Source organism: Falco punctatus, assembly GCF_963210335.1.
Source record: "Falco punctatus genome assembly, chromosome: 12".
Lineage (NCBI taxonomy): Eukaryota > Metazoa > Chordata > Aves > Falconiformes > Falconidae > Falco > Falco punctatus.
Window position 1 is genome coordinate 29,584,748 of NC_137592.1, and position 26,298 is coordinate 29,611,045.

The following is a 26,298-nucleotide window of genomic DNA, read 5'->3' on the forward strand; positions in this document are numbered from 1 at the left end:
TAACTCCTTTGGTTTATTTCTATTTAACCAGGCTCCCTAGTGTATTTTTCTGGTTCTGAACATTCTTTTGTATAATAAACTGTGCTGAAAATAACATCTTATGAATTACAATAACAGCCTGAGAAAGATACTTTATCCCTACACTATACTAAAAAGTTTTTGATAATAGTCACATTTAGATACTCTCCAAAATTTACCAATCATTTTCAAACATGAAATTTGCTTCCCCAAACGTTTTTTCCAGTGAGTAAGAATACTTAGTTCTCAGAGTTCATTGTAATGCTAATGAAAACCTTTTTTCATACCGACTTAGTTGAAGGATATCCTGTCCTTCTGCTGCATTATTAATACCGCCAAACCACTGGAAAACTAATTGCAAATGCCAATTCACTTAGTGCTATCATTCAACTCTACAGAATTTTCCATTTTAGCTACAGCGTGTGCTAAGTAGCAGACAAAATATGTTTTACATGCAGTTCTCAATAGTCTTTGTTTATTTTGTGACAAAAGCCTGACCAGCATATTGCTTATGTTCCTATTTGTTTATAATTGGTTTCTTAGCATGGGGTTTTGGTTTTCTTCCAGGGAAAGATTTTTGTGAAGTGTCATACTTCCGGGGGGAAAACCATGCTGGTGCTCCTTTTCAAGATAATTTGTGATTTTTGTCCACACCAGATACACACAATGAATTCCAGGGAAGAAAAGCAACATTACATTTCTGCTCCATAAAGCAGAAGTACAATTTAGTAATGCAGGTCAGCAAAGAAACATATCACTTGAAAATTATAAAAACTTTTGCGGGTTTTTTTAGTTTTGTCTTTTTTTAAAAAAAAAAAAGATCAGAGAGCTAGAAGATGCTTGTTATGTAACATGTTCAAATAAACCATTTTATATGCCACCATTTCCTAAAGCGTACCCTGGATTACTCATAACAAACCCCATTACTGTATTGGTAAGATTTGGACTTGAGAGCCTGCTGTCAGAGCATACATCTTCCAGCCTCTCATTTCTTTCAGCCACCTCCACTACTTCCATTCTTTCATACGCACCACAACTTTTCAACTAAAATAATGAAAATATTTTAGGAATGAGTTTCTGGATAGCAAAATATTTTGAGAAAAGAATGCTGAGATAACAACTGTAGAAGAGCTACTATACAATTTTTGAAAAGGAAGGCAACTCTTCTGAAATTATAACCAGATACCCCCAAATTCCAACTTTTTCCTAGGAAGAAGCTCAGTTCATTGCCTCCGGTTTACCCCTCTCAGAGTCTCCCAGGGAACAATGCATATTATAGAACTTGCTTTATTCCTTCATAGCTTCTTGCATAGCAGATCAACCTCAAAGACCCACCAGTGAAAGCTCTCCATTCTGATTTTTTTTTCTGCTTTTGTTTGAGAAGTAAAAGCATTAAATACATTGTTAGAAGTTTGTCATTCTATACCAGACTGGCAATGGCAAAACACACTTGTTCCCTTGCTCAGAAGCATACACCACAAGAGGGCTGCATGCAATCTCACATTTTGAAATGCTTATTTCGCAGCATTTAGGTATGTGATTCGAATGTCCAACACTTGCCCCCTGGTTTACTTTGAAAAGATGCAGTACCTTGTGAGGCCATTTGACTTACAGGTCAAGACAGAGCATATTAATAGTGGATCCTGTAAAGTTTTCAAAGCGAGAGGTACCTACTCAGTAACTGAGTTCCTCCTCTTGACCAGCTAACATGCAGCAATGGACATCGAGCAAGAAGCCAGTAAAACTCACTCTGAACAATGCTGCTACACTAGTTTGGGGATGCCCCAGAATGTCTTGCAGACCGAGTGAGCTCGCTGCTTATAGTCTTGACTAGTTGAAACCCATGTTGTCTCCGTTACAATGATCTCTTCAGTTTGGGTGTAAATCAGCCCTTGTCTGGCCACGGTGCTATCAGCTCAGAGGCAGTGGCAAAGCAAAATCATTTTGCTTCTACAAAAATCACAGGGGATATATCCTTACTGCATAAATGCACAAAGGCTCATTATATCCCGTTGGCATTTGGCTGTTTGGTTTTAATGAATTCTGTGCTGTCCACTCCTATCCAAACAAGAAGACATGAAAAAGAATATGCTGCTGGTTGATTACAACATGTGCCAGAATGCAGAAAGGCACAAGACAAAGCCAAGAGAATTTATCCCTTCAAGGAGGAGAATGATCCTTTGAAAACGTTCTCTCCTAAGACGACACTGCTATTATAAATCAGAAATTACGTATATATTTTAGCATTGAGTGCATGCTTACGTGTGTGTGTCTGTGTCTAATGTCAACTGAATTTGTTAGCACCACAGGTAGCATAAATCCTGATGAATCTCCACAGTCTTTCAGTATGGTTTGGAATGTATTATTAACACATTTATTAAATATTTGCAAAGCTGTGGACATGCAGGGTACACTATTTGAGACAGCTGCAGCTGAACTGCTACCTGCTTCAACAATGCGAATATGCCAGTGAGATGGTTGTTTCAGCATACAACCCCAAAATACCCGCCTCAAAAAGACACAGTCCTAGCAGGTAGTATGTAAAGAATGGGAAGGAAGAAGCCACAAAGCTGCTGAGCATGTATTTCATTTACTTCTCTGATCCATACTACAAAAGCAGCAAAGCAAAGGGCTGATAAAGCCCGAGAGCTTTTAGGTCTTTTGGAAGGAATGCTTTTTTGGAGAAGTGAAGGCAGAAGCAGGACTGGTTAAATGACAGTGGTGCTGCTGACAGGATGAACCTGGAGAGCACTTAGGCAAGAATCCTTTTGAGAGATGATTTTTCAGAAGCATCCAAGCAGATTTAACAAACACTAATTCTTACAGGATTTTAAATGGGACTTATGTCCCCAAGGTCTGCCCTTCGTGTGTTTGGCTTTTCAACATCAGTACCCATAGCAACTTCCAGGCAACACAAACATGCCACTGCTCACAAATTCCAAAGTCTCTGAACCGTTTTTGAAAATGTCTCTCTTTTTTTTATTTATTGTGAATGTTACGCTTTTCTCCTAATAGATGTCCTTACTGTCTGTGCGGTGCCAGAAACCATCAGGACGGGCTGGCTCCTTCCAGAGCAGCACGGCGAAGGACCGGCAGTTGGGACAAGACAGTCCGAAGTTGCTCAGGTCCCTGCTTCTGGAACTGTTTTATAACCACCAAGAACACTTGCTTTTATTGTTACACTGCAAGGTCAACTATGACTACCAACGCAGACAAAAATCACATTTTGCATACGTCTAAATATAAATGACATGCATTTCAGAGACGGTTATTTAAGATATTAGCTTTTCACTGTACGAAACAGGACTGGGGAGAGACTCTACCATATTGAACGTTTATAAAAAACAGTTCTCCAGTTCTTAACTGGTAGCCATTCCACAGAAAGATGAATTTATGGGAAAACATATTGAAATCTTCTATCTGTAATATATTTCATTGTAACAGTTAATTCACAGCGTACAGCACTTCCAGTAACTGGCGTGGTGCACAGTCAGTACAGGGAAGCCCTTCCTATATCTACCCATATGTTTAGTGAGAACACTGAGGGCCAAGACGTTATTTCCTGCCCTCCAGAATCCAGCAGTTCAGGAAAAGGTTGACAAAATAAGTCCCAAAGACAGCAATATTTCAGATTACATAGAACGTGATGAATGAGGTGAAGAGTTGAATTTATGCTGAAATTTATGTTTTGATAAAAATCTATTTTAAAATGCATTTATATTCTACTACAATTTTTCCCAAGCTCCTCTGCCCTCTTATGTTTTTCGTTTTTCAGTATCAGTCCCATAGCAACATCCTGGCCTCATGAATGTGGCACTGCTCTAAACATCTCTGGAGCAGAGCCTTGCAAATGACTGCCAAACTCTGAGATCTGAGTCAGCTCGGAAAAGTATGATGCTGGGCTAATTTTTGCATACCCTGAAAATAATGGCAGGGGACTGGGAGGAGGGCAAAGGGAAGAACGGCTTAAGCTGCAACAGCAGAAAGGAATGAAAGAAACACACCACTTAAGGCTTAATGATATATAAGCAGCAAATTTTGCAAGTAGAGGAGATTGACAGTTTTATTACTGTCTTACAGATTTGGGGGCCATATCTGAACAGCTTGAGGATTCCAACATTTCCAGTAACTGAAATGATACTCCATGGACCTTCTCCCCTGCCAGCAATTACTCATATAGAAAAGTGGTATCAGGAATACACAAAATACATTTGCAGCAACTTTAATGCAGCTGGAAATGAAAACAGCTAGCATCTGCAAAAAGTGGAAGAGTGGGGAATCCATCAAATACAAATGAGAATCTCCTCTACAATAGGATTGTGATTTGGGATTAGTCTGCTCAGGCTGTAGATGCTGTTATTTTTCTAATAAAACACATCAGGAAACATCATCTCCTAACTGAAACTAAAGTAAGTACTTTGTCCTGGAAAAAGTATGTTTAGGCTCCTCTCTACTCAAGACTGCTTGAAGCAATTACCTGCCTTACTAATAAACAGAGCTGAGAAATGGGTATACTGCATAGAACATCTGGTAATGCCATGTGATATAAAAAAAAAAAAAAAAAAATCAATATTATGCCTCTGTTTACAGGAATTAATTTAAATATGCTACCAATCCAACCAACATCACCTGTAAAATCATGGCTGACAAGAATTAATAAACTTGAACTTTACCTGAGGCTCACCTATTGTGTGTCCTGCAGCCATAAGCCTTCAAAACCAACTACAAAGCTCAGTACTATGACACAAAAAAACAATCCCCTTGACAACTCTTACAGTATTCAGTACACTTTATTAGTATCAAGCCCATCACAAGGATGTAGGGAACAAGCCCATGAAGTGAAATGTTTGGTGTTTCACACAGATTCAGGGGAGCACCAAGGTCCTGCACTGCTGTGAGTGACACCACAGGAAAGAACAAACCAAATCGCTATTCCATTCAGATGGATGACCTCCCAAAATGCACAACCAGAGAGATGCTGACCAAGTCTAGACCAGCAGATACACCTCGTTACACCACACTCTCGGTCCACCGCCCAGCCAAAGTGCATAAACAACCAGAAAAACCTTTTAAAAAAACACCTTGAGGAGAGATAAACATCAGATTAAAAAATAAAAAAGGCATTAACATCTCCTCAGTTCTGAAGAAAATAATTTTAGTTTATAGTGACCAACCATTTCTCCTGAACTCATCTGTGGCCAAGCTTCATTTCTACGTATGTGATCTGATGAGCTAACATCATTCCAGGCCTCCAGTTGAAGCAATTAAAAAAGTCCGCATTCGCCAAACATTACCACATCGTTACCACAGATACTGTGTATTCCAAGTCAAGGGAAAACAGTGAAACCTCTAATACCACTGTGGTGTAACTGCTGGCAAATAATAACTTTTTAATATGGTTACCACAGTGACTATTAATAACCTGCAAGGAGGTAAATGGAAAATGATCCACCACGTGGTGTATCTGCATGTCACAAGCCGTAACTCACACATAAGAGAGCGTAAGGAGATTATTTCGGTAGATGGATCTTAATAAGCTCAAGAACATAAAACCTGAAATATTTCCAATGCGTACCATAGACGTGTGGGTGACACAAACAACATGTCAAGCTTCCAACACTCCAGGTGTAGCAATTCTTACACGGGTCCACCACAAACCCTCCAGTGAAGGGCTCTGCTCCCTTCTCAAAAGCAGTGGAGGATGGAAAGAGGCAACAATGGGGGCTGAGAGAAACAAGTGGTTTGGTAAAACGAAATTCTTCCCAGGAGGACTGATATGATGGACTGTTTGCCACAGCGATGGGGCAAGCAGTGCAGAATACTGCTCCCATAAGACATGAAAGAAGAGGTAGTAACAGAAACTTCAACATGTACCAAAGGCCAGAAAATATCTAACAGAAAGCTGGTGCTCATTCTGAGAAATACGTCAAAGCCAACACATACAGATGTTTGTAAGATATGGTAATCATCAACGGTTAACATGATTCTGGAAAAAGTCAAGCTGCCCTTTCCCATGTGCCAGATTACAAAGACAACTGTCAGCGTTCGCAATAAAGCACAACAGCCTGCACCCGATTTTCTGCATTGTTGAATTTCACAGACATGCCTAGTGATAGAAGTGTGGTTTTGAACAAGATCTTTGTTGGTTTTGTTAATTAACTGATTTGTTATGAATTTTCTGCCAACACAGAAAAGGCATAAAAGGCATGCAAGCTTCAATCTACATACCCATATTTCTACACCAAAGGCTACACTATTTAATGCATAGGATCTAATTCTCATAAAAGCCCAAGTTCAATTATAACAGCAACCAGTGAAGCTCTAATACGGCATTTGCAGCTGAAAAACCGCTCAAAGCTCTTTCACAATAGCTCTGTAATTTCTGAGTATCAGTCTACTTAGTAACATGACCCTGGAAGGCACACATGCACGGGGGGCGGAGGACGGAAATCGGGAAGAAAGAATTTCCTTGCATTGAGGAATGATGGTTTAGAGTTGCTGCTTAATCTCTGCAAATCTGACGGACATACGGGTGAAATTAGTTGCTTGAGGACCTACAGTTAATGCTCATGTGGCCACTTAGATTTTCCTATTTCCAAAACAGACTGGTTTTGGTTTACACGTGCACCGAGCAACCAGCACAAACAGGCGAGAGCCGCTCTGAGAGATGGCAGTACTGGTCAGTGTGCGAGCTCTGGTCTCGCCAAAACCCACAGAAATGTTGGCAGTGGCCCAGCGAATCATTCTGGGAGTCAGAAGGCTGTACAGTCACAAAGAGGGAGGCGAGCTTTCTTTACAACAGCAGATCTAACCCTGACTGTCGTTTGATGTGGGGCCTTTCTACACCCTGTACCTGTTACAGAGAAGACAAATCCTGCACAAAGCTGGAAGCTGCTGAAGTCCTGCTTACGCCGTTCAGTTTGAGCACATCAAAACTCTGAAAATAATTCAGCAGACACTTCTGTGATCAAGACCTGCATGCCTCACCCATTCCTCTTCTTTATGTGAACAGGAATGTGTTTGTGTATCAAATTAGAAAGCAGTATATTAAATACAAATATCCATTCATTCACGCACCCCACCCACCATAGCCTGAGCATCTCAGTCAATGAACAGCTATTACAGACCTGAATATTGCAGCTGCATCAATTTTCCCTTTAAAAACCCCACATATAACACACTCAGAAATTGGTATTACTTCGAATGACATTTGAAAGAATGAATGGCATCCGTCTTGTAAACTGTAGGTGCTTCAGACATAACTGTGCAGAGAGCAGAAGTGTCATCTACACCCAGAGCTAAGCCTCTGGCAGTATGATGGTAGCATTCCTCACTGACACTTCAGCCACTCATAAATGCAGCCTCCGGCACCTCTCTCTTTCAAAGTGTGAGTCGGAAAAAAATATGCTGGCTACTTCAAGTTGGAGGGTGTTGTTAATGAATTACTAACTTGAGAGTCTCAACTTTAAACACTGTTTACACAAGTCAAATTTGAGCACCTTGACAATTGCAGGGCTCAAGACAGAAAAGCCTCCTGTTAGACAGTCCTCCGTAAGCTATTTAGGGCTTTATACGGGAGCTTACGATATTCTCCGTGCATGGCAAGAACATCCAGATGCTGCTTACAAGGACCCGCTGTGTAACTCTTTGGCTGCTTCACACTCCAGCAAAGGTGAACCAAACTGTACGTATCAGCTTTGGAGAACTGCTGATCATCATCTCCTGCCTATTAACTGTCTCAGATATCTATCAAATCTGCAAATCAAAAACTGTCTCCCTAGATTATTAGTTCAAAAAGTGCCACATAAGCACATTGTACCATAACCCAAATAAATGGCATTAAAAGCTAAGTACATAAATATGCATACACGGATACTATAGCTCCCAGAAAAGCACACAGAATCGACATAATAGTCACCAAGTATCACAGGATTAAAGTATTTACATGTATATAGCGATATCTTGGATTGAACATCTAAATACAATTTTCCTGCTCTAGCAGTGTAACAGATTGGGATGCTTGCATGCAATTCCTAAAATGCTGTACAACTGTAAAACTCAGGTATAAACAGTAGAAGATACAGACTGGTTTCTGATTGTGCGTATGCAAACATTTCTTCTGGGGCAAAACTATCAATTTTGAACCAATCATAGAAACAGGATGAGAATCACAGTTTCTTCCCTTCGATAAGGATGTGCAATGAAGGCAAGCATGTTAAATTTGTATCCTCCTTTATTTTAGGATGCTGCAGTTGGCAGCTGTTATCTGCAATATTTTTTCACTTGGCTAACTATGAACCAGAAATAAATTTGAAGCTGAAATACTACAAGATAAATAATTCTGACTCTCCATCATACTGTAAAACCAGTAAAATATAAGCCCCATAACAGGAACATCCAGTTCAAAGTACCCAGATATTAAAGACTGTTGATGGATACAGAGGAAGTGTCAAAAAGAGGTCAGTTAAATTTTAATGTTGGCAGAAATTATTGCCTTCAAACGTACGAATAATTTTCTAATGATGCTTTAAAACCTTAGCTCTGTCTTAACACTTACTGTTTATTTAGTCCTGAGAAAATACTTAAAAGCCACGATGCAATTTTAAGAAAACATTTGTAAACAACTATTTTCTCTTGACAGACCATTTGGCTACAATTACAGATATTATACCAAGATAATATATGTAATTCAATGAATCCAGACAATATTGAACTAGTATTATTTTCCATCTCTTTGAAACTGAACATTCAAGCCATCTGAACTTTCAATGGGGCTTCAGAAAAAACTTTATAACTAGGCCTGAAAACCTGTATTTAATTTCTGAGTGACCTCCTGACCTTTTGTAAAAGGATCTCACAAACTAGATCTTCAAGAACATTATATAAACCATAAATGCTTTTAATTAACATTATTAAAGGCACGCTTATGTAAATGTCCTATTTAAATTCCTGCACATTTCTGTCATTTTTGCAGTCCCGCGTTTTGTAAAAGGAGACTATCTGCCTTTACCCAAGTTCTGCCAAAAATTACTCCATACATATAACACCTATTCAAAGTCTGAGGCTTTAAAAAAGGATTACACATTATTTTAAGAGATAGTAAAAGACAGGTAGGTGATGATGAGTTAAAAAAAGTAATGACCAATCTTCATTTTGATGTCTAGAGCTCATTTTCTGTTGCTCATTCATAAGTTCTGAGTCTGTCCTTCAAAAAATGCTCACCTTTGTTCCCCAAAGAAATACAGCATAAAACTCTAGTAATTTTTCACCAGGTGCTGATTGAAACCAAGATTCATAACAGCTGAGGCAAGACAAACCATATACTTGATTCAACGAACAGAATTAGAAAGAAGCAAATCAACTACTTTATTTCTCTTTGCTTTCCATCGACAGCCAACTAACCAGATGCGATAGTACTTGGGATTGCAGTGGTCACTCTGGTCAACAAAGGTTTGGTCTTCCACAGGGTAATTCCCCTGGCTGCCACGATAAGTGATCAAAGTGATCAAACATGCTTCAGCGCTGAGAAAATGTGGAATTATTTGAGCTCATACACTTTAAAGTATTTTGACAGACTGAGGCCAAAGTGTTTGCAGAAGCAAACTTTAAAGCATGCTAGGAAAAAAGGCTAGTGCTATTTTGAGTAACATGCATCAGTAAGATTAATGAAGATTCTCACAAACCTGCTTTATCTGTTGCACAGGCTATCACAATTGACTAGAAGTCCAATAATTGTTCCCAAGAAGGATGATCTACTTGCAGGGGTGAAAAATGCATATTTATATTTTTAATCTACATTTAGCCTAAGTATTTAATATTTTTCCATCTTCATTACTCCTTACTGAAATTTTTGCTCCTCTCTTACTCATTCCACGTCTTCAGGCAATACTTTACAGTGCCCATCAGGTAGCGAGCTGACCTTATGCAGCTACCACGTAGTCCCTCCCTCTTTGTGTTCTCACGTCTATACTGTATTTTCCCTTACCATGCACAAACAATGACATTATATTAAACCATCCTACTTTAAATTATATTGAGCCAAAGGAACACAACTCCCCCAAAATCAATGCTGAATCAAATTTATGTCTCTCTTGCTTGAGAAACAGCAAGAACTGCAGTCCTTATCCTCCTGAGTATATTATTAATTACACACCTAAAGCGTGTTCATAGCGTGTGTTCACTCTTGGGTGACTCTAAGGTTTGTATGAATGAGGAAAGAGTAATGTGATCATTTACAAGTCAAATAATATTTTCACTGTCTTGGCACTTGAGCATAATGAAAAGAAAAACTTGTCAGCTTTTACTTGGGTTTCATCAGCTCAGGGGCTAAGTGCTCATGAAGAGCTAGAGCATGAAAAAAAAGGTGAGACTCGCAAGCCACAGATATGTTTGGCTAAACAATTTTTATGGCTTTTTTGGTGGAGGTTATATAGATCCTTTTGGGTTTTTTTCTTAAATCCCATAACCTCAGGAATGACTTAGAAACCATCACAGCAGCATCTATGGGCAAAGAGATCCAACAGCTGAAGTAATGACCATATAAGAGCGAGAAGGCGGCCAGAGGAATTGGAGCATTGGTCATCACCGGCAACAATCCATTCAGATGGGTCAGAAATTGTTGCCACTATGGAAAGCAAAGGACTGATAACTGCTCAGATTATGGTATCAGGGTGCAGACAGTGCTTCCTCTAGGAAGAAACTCTCCTGCAGAGATACAAGCAACATTTTACTGAAGGCTATTTTTTCCTGATTCTTCATTTCCTATTCAGAAGGGTCACTAGTAATTATTTTTATGTAATAACAGGTAATTCTTTCATGCTACAGCTTGTGATGTGTACTAACCAGGGTTCTTGCCAAATTAAATTCATTTTTTCAACATCTGAAAGGCAGTTAAACTTCTAATGACATTTTCCCCTTCTCTTCATCAACCTATTTTTGGAGCAAAATAACGTACTCGGGCCTGAAGTAAAGACACTTGAGCCTCAGGAACTGAAAACAGCCACAAGCCAAAATGTATTCACAGGAGAGCTATGGGGCAATAAGGTTGTCATCTAGGCACAAAAATACTTTCAAAGACATAAACATGATCTTAAAATCTCTACCACTCCCTCCTGCATGTTAAAGTCACACACACGGCTTTGTGCTTGCAGTTGTGGGCAAGAAAAAAGGAAACAAGTTTATTTTTATGATTATTACTACTATTGTAGCATTAGGACAGTCCAGAAACAGGGACTCATGTTAACATCATATCCTTAACAACCCTGGTCTCCTTTATTACTGCTCGTATAAGATATCAGAATTGTAAAAAAAGGGCATTTAATAGTATAAATAATAAGTCAAACCGGAGCTGCACAATAACGTTAGGTACCATCTGTACCAACTGCATCTTAAAAACTACCTGGACATTGACATTGTACAGATGAAAAAAATAAAAAAAATATATATACGCAGGTATATAATATACTGAAATATTTTACTGTCGAGCAACTACAGTTAAGTTGTCCAAAAAAATAAAACATTTCAACATAAATGGTCCATATTTGGTACACTTGCATACAATTGAAAACCGATTCTTAAATTAGTAAGTAAAAACTAAGCATTTTAAAATGCTAGTTGAACTACCTTCTCACACATAATTTAGTACATAATAGCATACAATCATAATATATGTAGCTTATAATGCCTAGCAAAGTACCCAGTACCTAGTAAATTCAGTGCTAAAGGGACATTAATATTTCACACAATATTTGCCTGCCTTAAATAAAAGTAGGACTTAAAAGCATTTGAAAGACTGGTGGAAAAAAAATCATCTAGGAATGTTTTTGGTTTTTCTCCAGCTTTGTGCTGCATAAAATCAGTTAATCAGCCTCAAATATTTTCCTTTTTATAACCCAATAGCCTAATTTGCATAGATCTCATACAGCAATAGAAAAGCATTTTTATAAAATTAGAAAATGACTGTATAACCACAAAGCTTATTTCTGCAGCCAATACAGAATCTTTTTTTATTTATTTTTAAGTTGATAATATTTCAAGTGGAAAATATTCCTTTAACTGAAAATTTATTCCAGGCTAGAAATATTATTATGCACTAGGTTAACCTAGTGCTGAAAAGTTTTAAGTAAAACGAGCTTTTGAAATTGCATATGTGGCAATTTTTTTTTTACTACAGCAAATTGAGTAATAATTCAAGATAGATGAAAATCTAAGACATTCACCACTGAATGTCCAATAAAAATAGAGCCAAATAGATATATTGTCCAGCTAGGACTGTCCAGCTGGACGAAATATCCAAGTGTTTACAGTGGTTGTAGGATATCTGTTTAATAGGAATCAGGCAAAATGCAAGCTAGTTCTGCTCCTAAAATCCAAGTGAGTATTCCAACAAGGAAAAAACCTACCAGCAGACCTTTATTCTTTTTATAATCTCAGACTCCTTCCTTTGGCAGTCAGAATAACCAGCATGTGTTAAAGAACTAGAATCGCTTTTCCCTGAAGAACTAGCTTACAAGTCACTTCATATCTACTGTACGTGTTTATTTTCTTCAACCATACATTCATATATGCTGCGAACATCCACTCATTTGTATTTGAACCACCACCACGTCAGTGCCTTTTAACAGTTGCACCAGTACGGCCTCAGATCTCACTGAAATGCCCGTTCCCAAAACAACCTTCAGATGTCTTGGCCTGACAAGGAAACACATCACTATATTCTGTTCCCCTTATAATAGCGACTTGATCTCTACCCCCAGATTAATACAGAGGTGGAAAACCATTCCTAGGTAAAAATAAAGCATCATGTGTTCTCTTACCCACCACTCTGCCAAGCAGCACAACTCCTATTTTACGCAGCTTTTCCAAGTCACCATGAAACGCTGCCAGCACTGGGCAGCTGGACTTGCTGCATCTACCTGGTGCTGTGCAATCCCCTTACCCATTTAACACAGGAACTCGTTATCTCAGCTTTTGGACTTCAAAACAGAAGCTCTTCAGAGGGTGATTTTATATACATGTCTGTGTGTTCCGTGTCAGCCACCCAGTTCAGGTTAAGGACTGGTACAGACAGAAAGGCTGAACTTCCTTGGGGTATTTCCCACTATTTTTCTGAGGCAGACTACTAAACAATCTACAATATAAAAAAAAAAAAAAAAAGCACGAAAATGTTGTTCTCATCTACTGCATATCTCTTGATGATACTATTATCTGCTATCAACTCTTTTGAATCTCTCCATGTTACAATCATTTTAAGTAGGGTTGCAAACAAGGGCTTTTTTGTGAGCGGGATACCTGAAGTTTTTCTGAAATTACTGCAAACAGTTTTGTGAACATCAGCTTCTATAGCTTGGGTGAGCTTCGTTAACTTAAAGGAAAAAAGAACATATAAATACAGAGCAGGATTACCTTCCCTTAAACGCTCAATCACAAAAGTGAATCCAGTCGTTCGCGGATGTAAGACGTACTCATATTTTCGAAGTCCGTTCTTTTCAGCAAATTCATTACTGCGGGCTTTGGTATTGGCTGAAGGAGAGAATAAAAAGCACCATTTTCTCTTAGTGTGCAAGTAGACCAAGAATTAAATATAATCATTATACATAATGAACAGTACAGCAGCGGTTCACACAGTACAAATGTGCAACAGCTTTTCAGGTGGAGGCAGACTGCAAGTGTGCTTTCAGTTGGCTGCAGTATGGCACCAGGAAGAGCAACGTGGATTGCAAGAAAAGCCTTTTTACCCTCTCATCTCCTTTTAGAAAATAATCAGCGAATCCTTCACATTTATCAAATGCAATCTAAAATCTATAAATTGTGTTCATAGTTCTCTGTATGCTTCGATACCCATTTCACAGTAAAATGCGTTGATTGGCTTTATTTATTTATTTTTTTAAACTCAAACGGCACAATGTGTAGTAATGCATGTTTGATATTAGGTATAGAAATACCTTGAGGTCTGTGTTTAACCGCATTAAACTTATTTCAGAAAGAAAACATTAAATGGAGTAAAACGGTTAATCTAACATGTTAAAATGGTATTTTACATCTTCATTCTGAGCGTGACATGTTTTATTCTTCCACCTGCGCTGCACATACATACCTGTTGTAATTTCTGGACCAACTGCCTCAGTGTTGCAACACCTGCTTGCTACTATACAGAGTACGTACAAGGCATCTGGAAAGCAGCACGGCTAAACCCTGTGACAAATATGTTTTGAACCTCTGGCAAAAGAAATCTCTCACGAGAAAATTGAACAAAGGCTTTGCAGACCCCGTTGCTAATAGAGACCACTAAGCAAAGCCGACACAGATACTAAAGCAAAAACTGCAGACAGGTGGAGAGGAAGCAATCTGTCCTCCAGTGATGTGCCGGAGGCTCTTCCAAGCAGCCCCAGTTAGCAGCCAAATGGACTGCTGGCTACACATACTCTCTCACTGGGGGCATTGCTGTGCCTCCCCCAGGGCCAAAAGGCAATGGACACATGCCATGTTCCCTTGGCAACATGAGGGGAAAAAAATATCAATTTTAATGACTGTTTTGTTAAATAACTCCTATTTATATTGTTTTACAAGTGTTTTAAAAAAGAAAAAATCCCAGCAGCAGATCTATGGAACAAGATCATTACCTAAGTGAAATACATCTTTTTCAAGCAGAAACAGCTCTTTTTTTAAGCATCCACAGTTAACCTTAACAGAGATGGGCAATAAAGTAATGGCAAACATATCGCTTCTTAATAATTAAACCGAATTTATTCTGATAAATAAGTCCTTTCCCTTACAATCACCGTAATCTTCCTTGTAAAGGAAGAATAGCACAAGACAAATCAACAGTAGTGTGAGATGTCCGTTTTGCAGTAATGCATCTTCCTGCATCTTTCTTTTTTTCCCAAATTACATGAGCTTTTTGTTTATCAAAAAAATGTGGACGTCCTTCCTAAAGAACTGTCTACCTGTTAATAAATGCTACTGAGCATTTTTTCCCTGTGGCTCTCTGTCCCCATGTGTAAAAGCACTACTATTCATACATGCAACCCTTGAGATTCTGTGCACAGATTTTGTGCCCGTGGGATCTGGAGGAAAGGAAAGTTGTTGCATGGTAGCCAAGCAAGTGATTCAGCAAAGAGAATCCAAAGATTTAATTCTTGCCAAATTGCCAAAACGTACAAATACTTAAAAATATTACACCTTCAAAAAGCATTGCTGAAATTACAGAATGTGTGAAATACTGAAATTACCCTTGGCTATGTATCTTAAATTTATCTTTCCTTGGACATATGTATTGTGTCTTTAACCACATGATCAGAGAATCTATCTTTGTCTGCTCAAGTACTACTCCATTCAATGTTGAAAATGGACTATTCTGAATCAGCAAAGGGAACTTGCATTTAGGACTCCTACCTCTGCGACAGTAAAACCTGCAAAGCGAGTTGTGAGCAAGACTTGGAATGGCAGACAAGGCAAGAGTAATGTGGAAATTATTAAATGTTCCTCTGAAAAGCCAGATTCTACCTCTTAGACATAATTGTATTGTACTATTAGCTCAACAACTTAAACTATTTATTTCCTAAGAAATGACATTGATTACCAAGACTGTTCCTATAAAAAGTATACAAGTCAAGAGTTCTTTTCCAGATTCTGTGGTGATTCAAGTAAATGTTTTAAATCGATTTATCGTAAAGTTTTTAAGCTAATGTATTGTTTATTCCAAAGGACAGAAGAAGTATCTTCTTTATTTTCTGCATGTCCAAGTTTGGGTTTCACTTTGGAACATTTGCAATCTGCACATCAAGTCAATCAAAGCTTTGAGACACAAGTGCCATATAAGTCTACATAAGTTAAGCAGTCCAAACAAAAGAAAAAAAAGAAAGAATTAAATCTAAGTCTTAAGCGTCTCAAACTGCATACAGTTAATGAGCACGCAGAAAAACCTCTCCATATGTCTGCTCACTAGCACTTTGTTTCAGAGGGAGCACGAAAACAAATTCCTTGGTGTCTGCAAAACACTCCTACTTGCACCACAGGAAAACCAAAGAGTTAAATGGGCAGTTTCATTTTCTGAGCAAGACTTAACTGATGCTGCAAAAAAAGGGTTTGGGACCTCCACTGCCCTTTGCCTTGAAGTAATAATTTTCAAACCTCCTCTTAGTGCACCTCCCCACACTTGGAAGGAACTCACTGTAAACATCTGCAAAACATCCTCCAAATTTCCCTTTACTACACTGCCTTTCTAAAAGACGTGTGAACAGCTGGACACTGGCACACCAGCCAACACTGTTCAGCTATTTCCTGATGTTTGTATCCCTGTCTTGCCTCTGGACTGTAAGTTTTATATAACAGAGATTGCTCCCTTCCCCTTTTGCATGACCCTAGCGTAATGGGATTTTAGAACTAGAATAATGCTCCCGCTAATGCAATGATCATTGTCATCTGGAAAAATCATCTCCCTCTTCCCTTCCTAACAACTATCAAGCCACGGGTTTTTGTGCATTAAACTATTACAGCAAGTCAGGATGGTCAAAGGATTTTGATGCTATCCTGAAAGCAAGGGTAGGATCTATCTTCATTCTACCAAAAATAAGAATAATGCCCTTTCTCCCCCTCCTACTACTCTCACCATTTGAAGAAAACAGTTCCTTACTCTGCTATCACTTGTGAACAAATGCACCGACTGCCATTTCATCAGATGTAAGCGCCTTGGTGCCCACTGCTGTTTGGGATCTGTGTGAGACACCTGTGCCTAAACCTTCTGAGGGAAGTTTCAGAGTCTCTTGCTCTGAACTGGAATCAACAAAAGGCAGAAAATAGGTTGTTGCCCATTACATGAAACCTAGAGGTCAGAAAATGGATCCAGGAAATTAGAAACCTATTTTTACGTACTCTCCAACCTACGGGAATTCACACACCAAACCCCTCTTTTAAAGTCCCTTAAAAAATAAACCAGGGGACGCTGTCAGCGCTGCAAAACTTACACAGATGCCTCATTCTGCAATCCAGACTATAACATTCTTAGGTGAAAGAATAAAAAAAGTGAAAGATGCCTTTGTAAGCCTTACAGTGAAAACACTTCCTTAAGAAGAGGAAACATATGTTCTCTTCTTTGCTTCTACCCAACTAACACAAATTGCATAAAGCAGCTCATGAAACAGAGACTGGAAATGAACTCAGTGTGGGTGTCCTCAGCCTCAAAAGGCTGCTCACATCAGCTGGCTAAGGGCAATGCCTGCTCTCGCTCACACGCTCTGAAAAATACAAGCAAGCGTTGCTTTCTAGAAACAAGTCTTTTCTTTCTTACGCTGTATTTAAGCCAAGCTAAATCCACCCCCCGAGTTTTTGGTCAGTATTCCTGTCAGGTGTATTTTGCATTTTAATTCTTTGGTCCTATTTGCTCCTATGATTTAAAAAAAAATAAAAAATCTCTTTTTATGTAAAGCAGTGAGTTTATTAAGAGGGAGATGTGGAACCTTTCTTGATCCAGAACTGCTTCACGCTCTGTCTCCTCTGGTCTCGCACTGACTTGCCTCTCCTCCCATCTCCTCCAGCTAATACACGCTGCCTCTCAGAGGGTGTGTTCTCTAGCGTGGCAACAAGTTTGAGAAGTCCAATTTATTTGAGTCTTTAGACTCTACTGCAGAGCAATTGTCAAACTACACAAAAGAAAAGAATTTAAGGGTTCTGGCCATAACATCTTACATTATTTTTTTTTGGTTTTGTGCTGCCTTTGGTACATCATTTGATTATATTTTTTTACCATTTATCTCAAAATTATGTGGGCAAATCCCATTTATCACATTTTTACATTGCTGGAAAGGCTCAGAAAGTCGGCACTTTCTAGAAGCACCACACTTCAGAATTCCATTTAAAGTAACTGGAGGAAGAGATTACACTAACACATTTTCTTGACTTTTGCGTTACAGATTTTTAAGAAGTTAAATTGCTGTTGCTTAGAGGATAAAGTAAATAAATTCAATTTTTCTTAAAGCCAAATTATATCTTTAATTTGTGAGCTAGTTTTGAATTAAACCAAAAATCTCTAGAATTTCATGAAAGCCATAATGCAGTAACAAGCTGCATTCATGTGAGTCTGAATAATACCTGGAACTGAGGCTCCAAGACCCGCACCCAACAAAACCCTGAGTCTGTGCTCCCCATGAAACACGTACGCAGTATGGGCTCCTCTCAAACAAGCTCACAACCTCACATGCCTGGACCAGCCTTGTCCATGCTGATGTGTTCCGCTGGATGAAGAATTATAAACTTCCTTTATCATCCTACTGAGAAGCTGATTCTGACAACTTTAATACAACTATTTCCGATCAACTCTCAACGGGTGTTGTTTTTTTTTTTTTCCTAGTACTAGTGCACTAAATTTGAGTATTAAGTACTACCTTTTCCTTTAATGTGTCTTGTAATAAAAGTATGCATGTAATGCTCTATGACTTCAAGTACTCTCAAATGATATTGTGCCAGACAGTGAAAGAAGAAATGAATACTCTAAAAATACCTCTAACAAAAAAAAAAATGTATTAGAGGTTTGCATAGAAACCATAAAAGCTATATAGGCTCACAGTTAATATTTTAAGACAAATTAAGCAATTTTTCTTTGTGCTACTTTCAAACTATTGCATGTTAAATCAACCTCTACCAGTGCTTTTGAACAATATTTTTTTGCATTACCAAAGTACATCATATTTACTAGAATATAGAATATTCCAACTGCAGTTCATTGTTACCTTCTAGACAGACTATTGTATGTGATCCACATCACAACACTCCTGCCAAAATCTCTAGCAAGCTTTCCTATTGTTTTTTTTAGCTGCTCCTCAAGGAAAAAAGGTCTGTGCAATCCCACTCTGTCCACCTGTTCCCCTTACCTTTTGAAGCTATTGCCACCTGGCAAACAAAGTTTGACAGAGACAAGAGATTCAAAGAACATGAAGACCCACAGCAGTTTTAGAAAAACCAATGGCTGTGTAAAAGGGGGTCTCCGAGAGCAGAGACCTCAGTAACAGGAAAAGCCAGGGCAGGCTCCACAGGTGTTCAGTGGGCTGGGGCTTGCAGCACAGCATGCAGCAGTCCATCGGTTAACCCAGGTATTGGTGAGGACAAGCCAAAGCACACGATGCCTCTTGCTGAGACGGCAGCAAGAGATTTGTGGAGAAATTGTCACACGGAAGGAAACACAAGGAAAAAGAAGTTGGAGTGAAGAGACCACGTACAGGGATGCAGACACAAATCCATAGGAAATGAGACTAACAGGCGCAGAGCAATACAGAATTTTTTTTTGTTGTTATTGCTTTCTGAAGAATTACTATAAAGACTCTTGTAAAGAACACCAAGAACAAGCAAAATGGTGGGTTGTGTTCCAGCTTTCCAGAAGCACTAGACTTATGGTTGCTTTTTCTTCAGAGCTTCAGAAAGTCTGGCTATATGTTTATCTGCTTAGGGCTTCCTTTGAAGCAATTACAATAAAATACCTTGGATGCACTTAGCTTTAACCTTGAAGTACTCCAGAGTGAAAAGATGACCAACCTATCAGAAATAAGTATATAATTATTACCTCAGACCCTATACATCCAGCCTGCATATACATTGTTCAGGGTTTATGACATTACTATTTCTAAAATTTATTTACGTAGCATCATCCACTGCAAAGTACTTCACCAACTTTAAGTCAGGCAGTGGCCCATGTACAAATACAGTCATAATTTAAATTTCTTTGAAATCTTTCATTCTTGGATACGTGAAAACATTACACAGTCTCTTATAAAGAAGAGTAAATCTATCATTGTCATGTGACCACTCAGAGGAGAAAAAAAATGATAGGAGCACAGAGCCACACAGCAATTCTGCTCTTCAGTGAAGTACATGTGAAACGTTATTTTCCATTTTAAGTACCAGAATCATTTTTTTTTTTTCAGAAGTAATTAGCAGGTTTGGAATTTGGTCAGAAAAGAAGAGACATTTCCTCTATTTTTACAAAATGTTCCCAAGGATATCAAGTGACCATTCAGAACAAAACTGCAGTTTGTTTCTTATTCTAAAAGATCGAACCTAAGGTTGCAATAGGTCTTAATATGTCAGTTTTCCAAACATTTTTTTTTCAAATTCTTGCACAAAATACATTATTATGTTCTATCATTCTCACATGGCATAACTTATTGCTTGGTCGGGATTAGCTCATCAAAGGATTTTGCCCTGTCTCCCATAATATTTTAAAATACATGAGCTAATGTTTCCTGTGAAAACAATTAAAGCAAGGGAGCTATTTACTTTCAAAGAAAAAGCCCTAGGGTTTTCTCTATACATCTGATCATGCACAAATACAGTATCAAGGCAGCATTCATTACGGATGGCAAGTTAGAGTGCTAAACAGCAGGCAATTTAACAGGTCAGGAGCCAGCACGGCTGCCCAGGGAAGGAGTGCCCTGTGGTGTCCTCTGCCCATCGCTCCATCCCTCCCACCACGCTGCTTCCTCCCCGGGCTGCCCAGCAAACAGGGAAACGATCACCAGCATCTGCAGCGCCTTCGGAGGAAGAGTGCACTTAGTGCTGTTCGGACACTGCGAAGTCGAAAGAGTATGTGTTACACACGCATAAGGAAGGACAACCAGAACAGAAATACCTTTAAAAAAAAAAAGCCAAAGCCTGTGTTCAGAATATTCAGAGAATTTTTTTAATATTCAGTGAAGAATTTTGGCTGCATGAATTTCTCAGTGGATGGTATCAACAGCATATACTTAAATTTAGTTAAAATAATTTATATCTGTTTACAACAGCAGAGAGAAACCCCTGTGTTCCCTTAAGCAACTCCCCATTCAGGTGGGAGCATCCCCACCTGTGGGACTCTGCAGCACAAGTGTTAACACACTGCAGCTGTCTCAGTCCTTAGCTAACTCCCTTTGTTAAAGGTGCAGTACAAAACTTGCTCAGTTCTTTAAAATCTTTTGTCTCTGAGGGATACTGGGAGGGATTAGAAGGAACACATAACTTATAGAATAAATGGCAAACAATCCAATTGTTTCAGTCATCTTGAGATGGAAACACCTGTTCAGAAAAAGAGTATGTGCAACCCAAGGAGGAGCCTCCTGGCTCCATAAATAATACAAAGATGTAATCTCATAATTCAGACCTAGGAGGGGACAGTTGTTCATGAATTCAAGGAAAGAAAAAAAAATTAAAATTTCCATCTTTTTTTCCTATTTTTAGATACAAATAACTAATTCAACAAGAGATATCATGTCAAGAAGTCCAAGGATGTACAATGAATTTATCCTCTTTTAGGAAGGCTGCTCAAGTGATGACAATTCCCTACAGTGTGATAGCATCTGAACACTACACATATCCACTTTTAAGGATATCAGTAACACAGAAGAACAAATAGCAGTATATGCTAGTTTTTTGTATACTGTGTCTAGTACTTACTGATCTGACATTGCAATAAAATAGGATTTTAGAGTATCTGCAATGGGAAGTATAGTAAAAATCTTTTAAATAAGCTAAAACATATAAGTTTAATTGCAATTGATTTTCTATTTAAGGATGATTCTTACCAAATCATGCTGCAGGCATGAGCCACCACAGAATAGTCACACAATGTCATATTTTATTGGCAATTGAGTCTTCAACACTGGTTAGCAGCTTGCTACTAATGCCATAAGATACTTGTATTAAGGTAGATATTTTATTAAGAATTAATACTGCAGAATCAAACTCATTAGATTTACTCTTATGGCAATGTCAACATTTGTTTTAGGGAGATAATTTTCTTAGAGGCAGATACTTGTCAGTATCTCCATCTTCTCTTAAAACATTAGGCAAGAAATCTAGTAGAATCAGTAGTTCTCCTCTTCAATCACTCTTCCGTAGGTCTGAAATGATTCTGCACTCTTTGCCACAGTAATACAGGAAATGGGAACACTCAAGTGATTTATTCCAGGTCTTGAAACCTACTTTTGCTAATGCAACGTACATACAGTACTGACCAATATAAAGCCATCTCAATCATCAGATGCTTTGAAACCTAAGTTATTTCAGGAAGACTGGCAAAGCATCTCAGTGGAACTACACTCGTGCCCCTCAAATGAAATCAGCACCTATGATCATTTAGTATTAATTTCCACAGTCCATGAGAACTCAAGTCTTGCTCCTGCCTTGGACTTTTTAAAACTATTCCCATAAACAACAGAGAATTTCCATGTTGAACATTCCACGAGAAGATGACAAATGCAGCCTACCTGTGAGATCAGTTCCTTCCGGAAAGATGAGGAGCTGTAGTGGTTCACGAATGTCACAGAAATAATCCAGCATTTTTTCAAAGTGACTCTTGTCATCTTCCCACTTTCTCTGAATGAAAACAAAGGCAGCAACCTGCATTGCCCAACCTAAAGTTTGAAAAAATACACCTTTATTAACATTTTACTCTGATACTTCCACAGTGTCTGTTACTCCAGAATAATTTATAAACTGTTAGATGTATTTTATTTGCTGCCTGCTTGTCCTCACCTCTGATTAAGAGCACTGTTACCTTGTAAAATGAGTTTTTGATATGAGGCAAAAGAATGCATAATTTAAACAAATCTAAACAAATTTGGAATGGCTACGGGTTTGCACAACTGAAGTTACCAGAGTTAGAAAAGCTTTCCAGAGAGCAAGAACAGGGTCAATGCTGTCATGAAAGGAGGTGTAGCAAGGTAGGCGATGGTCTCTTCTCTCAAGTAAAAAGCCATAGGATTAGTGGGAATGGCCTCAAGTTGCACCAGAGGAGGTTTAGATTGACTGTTAGGAAAAACTTCTCCACCAAAAGGATTATCAAGCATTGGATCAGGCTGCCCAGGGAAGCGGTGGAGTCACCATCCCTGGAGGTATTTAAAAGGCATATTGATGTGGTGCTTAGGGACACGGTTCAGTGGTGGGCTTGGCAGTGCTAGGGTAACAGTTGGACTCGATCTTAAAAGGTCTCTTCCAACCTAAATGATTCTATTAGGTGAAGTATTTAAAACCATGGACCTCACTATAACACCCTTAATCACTGCAACATTGATTTACTTAAGGGAAGGCTAGTTCCTACAGACAAACATCTCAGCAATAATATAATTTTCATTACTAATATAAGAAAAAACAAAGTTGTTCTTTACACTTGATTATAGAAAAATTTGATGTATATCCATTTGTATTAACCCACAAGACAACTCCGAAGATTTCCAGCCTGACATCAAACTGACACACATAATGCAGTTAAAACCAATGGAAGTGCTGCTAAGCCTGCAGCTCAGGGGTCATATGCTATTATCTTCAATAAAAGTTCTTGGCTTTTTTACACAAGATACTAGAAATTTGCACATAATATTATAAGTTTTGTCCACTACTTCAGACAGCAGGACAAAAAAAAAAAAAAAAAAAAAAAAATCAGGGCTCCAGTTCCACCACATGCCCATGATGCTCCCTTCTTAAACAGGGCTCAGGGAAGCATGATGTTGCCTTACAACTGTACTTGACTAGCTTGTATCTCATTGGAAAAGCTGCCCATAGATATTCCACATCAAAGAGAAAACATCCCAAGTTCCTATTCTCCTTTTTGCTTCAGTTCTCAAAGTCTACTTTTCCTTTGCTGGTGACTTACAGCATGTTATTCTCGCACTTTATTTCAACTCCTCTTCCCAGGGATCCCTTTCTATTCTGTTCATGGCAGTATCTTACAAGCAGCATATGCTAGAAAATCACTCATTAAAGTCACCAATTTTTACATCATCTTTGTAAGTCAGCCTGGATAATGCATTACCCAAGCTGCATAATCTGTTCTGCATTGGTTAGGAATATTAATTGTATTGTTAAAGATTTGTAACCTGTATCATGGGGGAGATACTTTTTATTTTTAAATCAGTTAAACAGATGGAGCATGCATAACTAACATGCCTTCTGCAATCTGGACCTAATGAGTCTCAGATATTCAGATAATGAATGATATTCAGATAACCAAATACTGAAAGTGGTTATATGTATTCAGAAAATAAATGCCCAGAATGCAGTCTCAGCAAATCATTTCAAATTTACACGCTGTACTTGTTAAAAACCCTCTGCAAACAAAACTAAAAACTTTGACCGCAACATTTTATGTGCATCTATGCACATATCACATTCCCACATCTGCAATGTCAAAAAGTATCAGTACAGCTTTATTAAGAGAAGCTACCACGTTTAAACAAGTAATTTGCAGAAAAAAGAAAGCTAAACTTTAAAGTCACTGAAAAATAACTTAGTAATTTAACTATGCTTTCTACTGGCATTTCATCATCTCCTATCGCTACAAGACATTTCACCACAATGAACAATTGGCAAAACCAATATTTTAAATTGAACTAATCAGGGCTTCATTTTCATACTTGTCATCGTGTTATACAAAGAGGGCATCTTTTCATACCAAATGTTGCCAGATACCAAATGGTGCCAAAGCATTCCATTCCTCTAGAAGATACATGGAAATGGAATGAAGCTGTCAGGGGAAGTTCAGGTTGGACATTAGGAAAAGGTTTTTCACTGAGGGGGTGGTCAGTCACTGCAACAGGGTCTCCAGGGAAGTAGTCACGGCACCCAGCCTGTCGGAGTTCAAGAAGCATCTAGACGATGCTCTTAGTCATATGGTTTAGTTTTATGTAGTCCTGAGAGGAGCAGGGAGTTGGGCTTGATGAACCTTATGGGTTCCTTCCAACTTGAGATATTCTATCATACCTCATCCGAAGTCAAATTCATAAAGAAAGGACACAGCAAAGGAAAAAAGCCTTCTAAGCAGAAACAGAGATGCCTTTTACAATGTAGATGCTCCATGTGACAGAGTGGAAAACCACATAAAGATTAGGAAAGTTGTGCTGTGGTTTTGGATTTTTCCAGTTGTTCTTACCACTCAGCCCAGACATTTTCTATGTGTTATGTACTCTAGACTATGCCTAAATTAGTTTATGCAAAACCTGTACTGTGCTAAACCATTTCATCGTGTGGTATCACACAACAGGCCTAAATTATTCAGTTCTTGTGTTCTCATTGCAGCAGAGTCTGTAGGTGGAAAGAAGGGAAACGAGAAGCAAAGTAAACGCTCACTTGGGAAGCCTGCTGATACTTTCCCAGGTCAGCAGCTCCTTAGGAAGAGTGGGTTTGGTCCATAATGGAGAAAGCATGGAAAAAACCTCACTGCCAGATCCCACCCTCTCCCCTGCCTTTCTTCCTGCAGCACAAGGCTTTAAATTATATGGAAACTTGCACGTAAACTCTTTTTAGCAACCATTCTTTTAACAGCACTGTGAACATCAAATTGCAAACACCTTTAGTTACTAAGAAAGATAGCTGCTGCTTGGGTAGCTTGTATTTTACCTGACTGAACTGCCTCAAAGCACAGAATAAGTGCAGTAGTTTCCCATTCCTGTCCTAAGTGCTGGTGTTATATACAGGCTATGAAAAATTAAACAGAGGCAGTAATGTAATGACAGCAGGGTGTCAGGTAGGAGGAAGAAAGAGAGAGAGAGGGAAGCTCAGAGGCATCTAGGTTTTAAAATAAACAACAGGTTTGATTTTCTAACCTTTCCAATAGATAATATCCAGTTTCCTGGAATAATTTTTCTATCTTTAAGTGTATATCTAATTAGATAAAAGTCCTGACTGCTCAAATAAGAACAGATTATTTAACAGTCAGATGACTAATAGTAAAGGACACAGATTCTCCTCCCCACTTACGCCAGCACAGCACACTGCACCTAACTATTTTACCATTTATGAAAGTGGAAGAATCTTCCACATTTACTGGATACCTTAAAGCCTGAGCAGAAGGCAACAGAAATATGAATTACTGCCTTCAACCAAACCCCTGGTCTGTGCATTGATGGGGGAGAATGCTGCTGTTTACACATCTCACCACCCCACCAAATTCAAGCAGGAGAGGAAACCCAGCACAGGCTTGTAGACGCATGTCTTTGAACAAAGCAAAAGCAGTTCTCACTTTGATTTCCATTCCACAGTGTGTCTGCATTGTGCTGCTGGAAAAACAACACGTAAGAAAGCCAAGGCATGAGAAACGGCAGGAATTCAGTAGAGTAATGGGCAAAATGAAAGGTTTTGGTAATCAGCAAGATTTATGAATATGCAGCAGAAGGAAGTACCTTCTCATGTGCAGCCTGCAGTGAGACATGCTGTTCAGTTAATTAGCGGTAAGCCTAGGTCAACACATTGCTCAACACAAGTAATTACATTTTGCTCTTTTTGCACAGCATTTTTGGTTGTCTAAAAGCTCTCGGGCAACAG

General features: G+C 38.6%; 1 protein-coding gene across 8 annotated transcripts in view; it reads right to left on the minus strand.

Annotated features, from left to right (window-relative positions):
• The window catches only part of LCLAT1 (lysocardiolipin acyltransferase 1), a 120,453-nt gene that overhangs the window by 39,767 nt on the left and 54,388 nt on the right, over positions 1-26,298 (minus strand). For 7 of the 8 annotated variants that reach the window (XM_080408832.1, XM_080408838.1, XM_080408834.1 and 4 more), the window contains 2 exons: positions 22,248-22,394; positions 13,423-13,539 (listed from right to left, as the gene is read on the minus strand). In XM_080408832.1, the coding sequence (XP_080264958.1) occupies positions 13,423-13,539; positions 22,248-22,394 (264 nt within the window). The remainder of the gene's footprint in view (positions 1-13,422; positions 13,540-22,247; positions 22,395-26,298) is intronic. The other variant, XM_080408836.1, reaches the window with a different exon arrangement.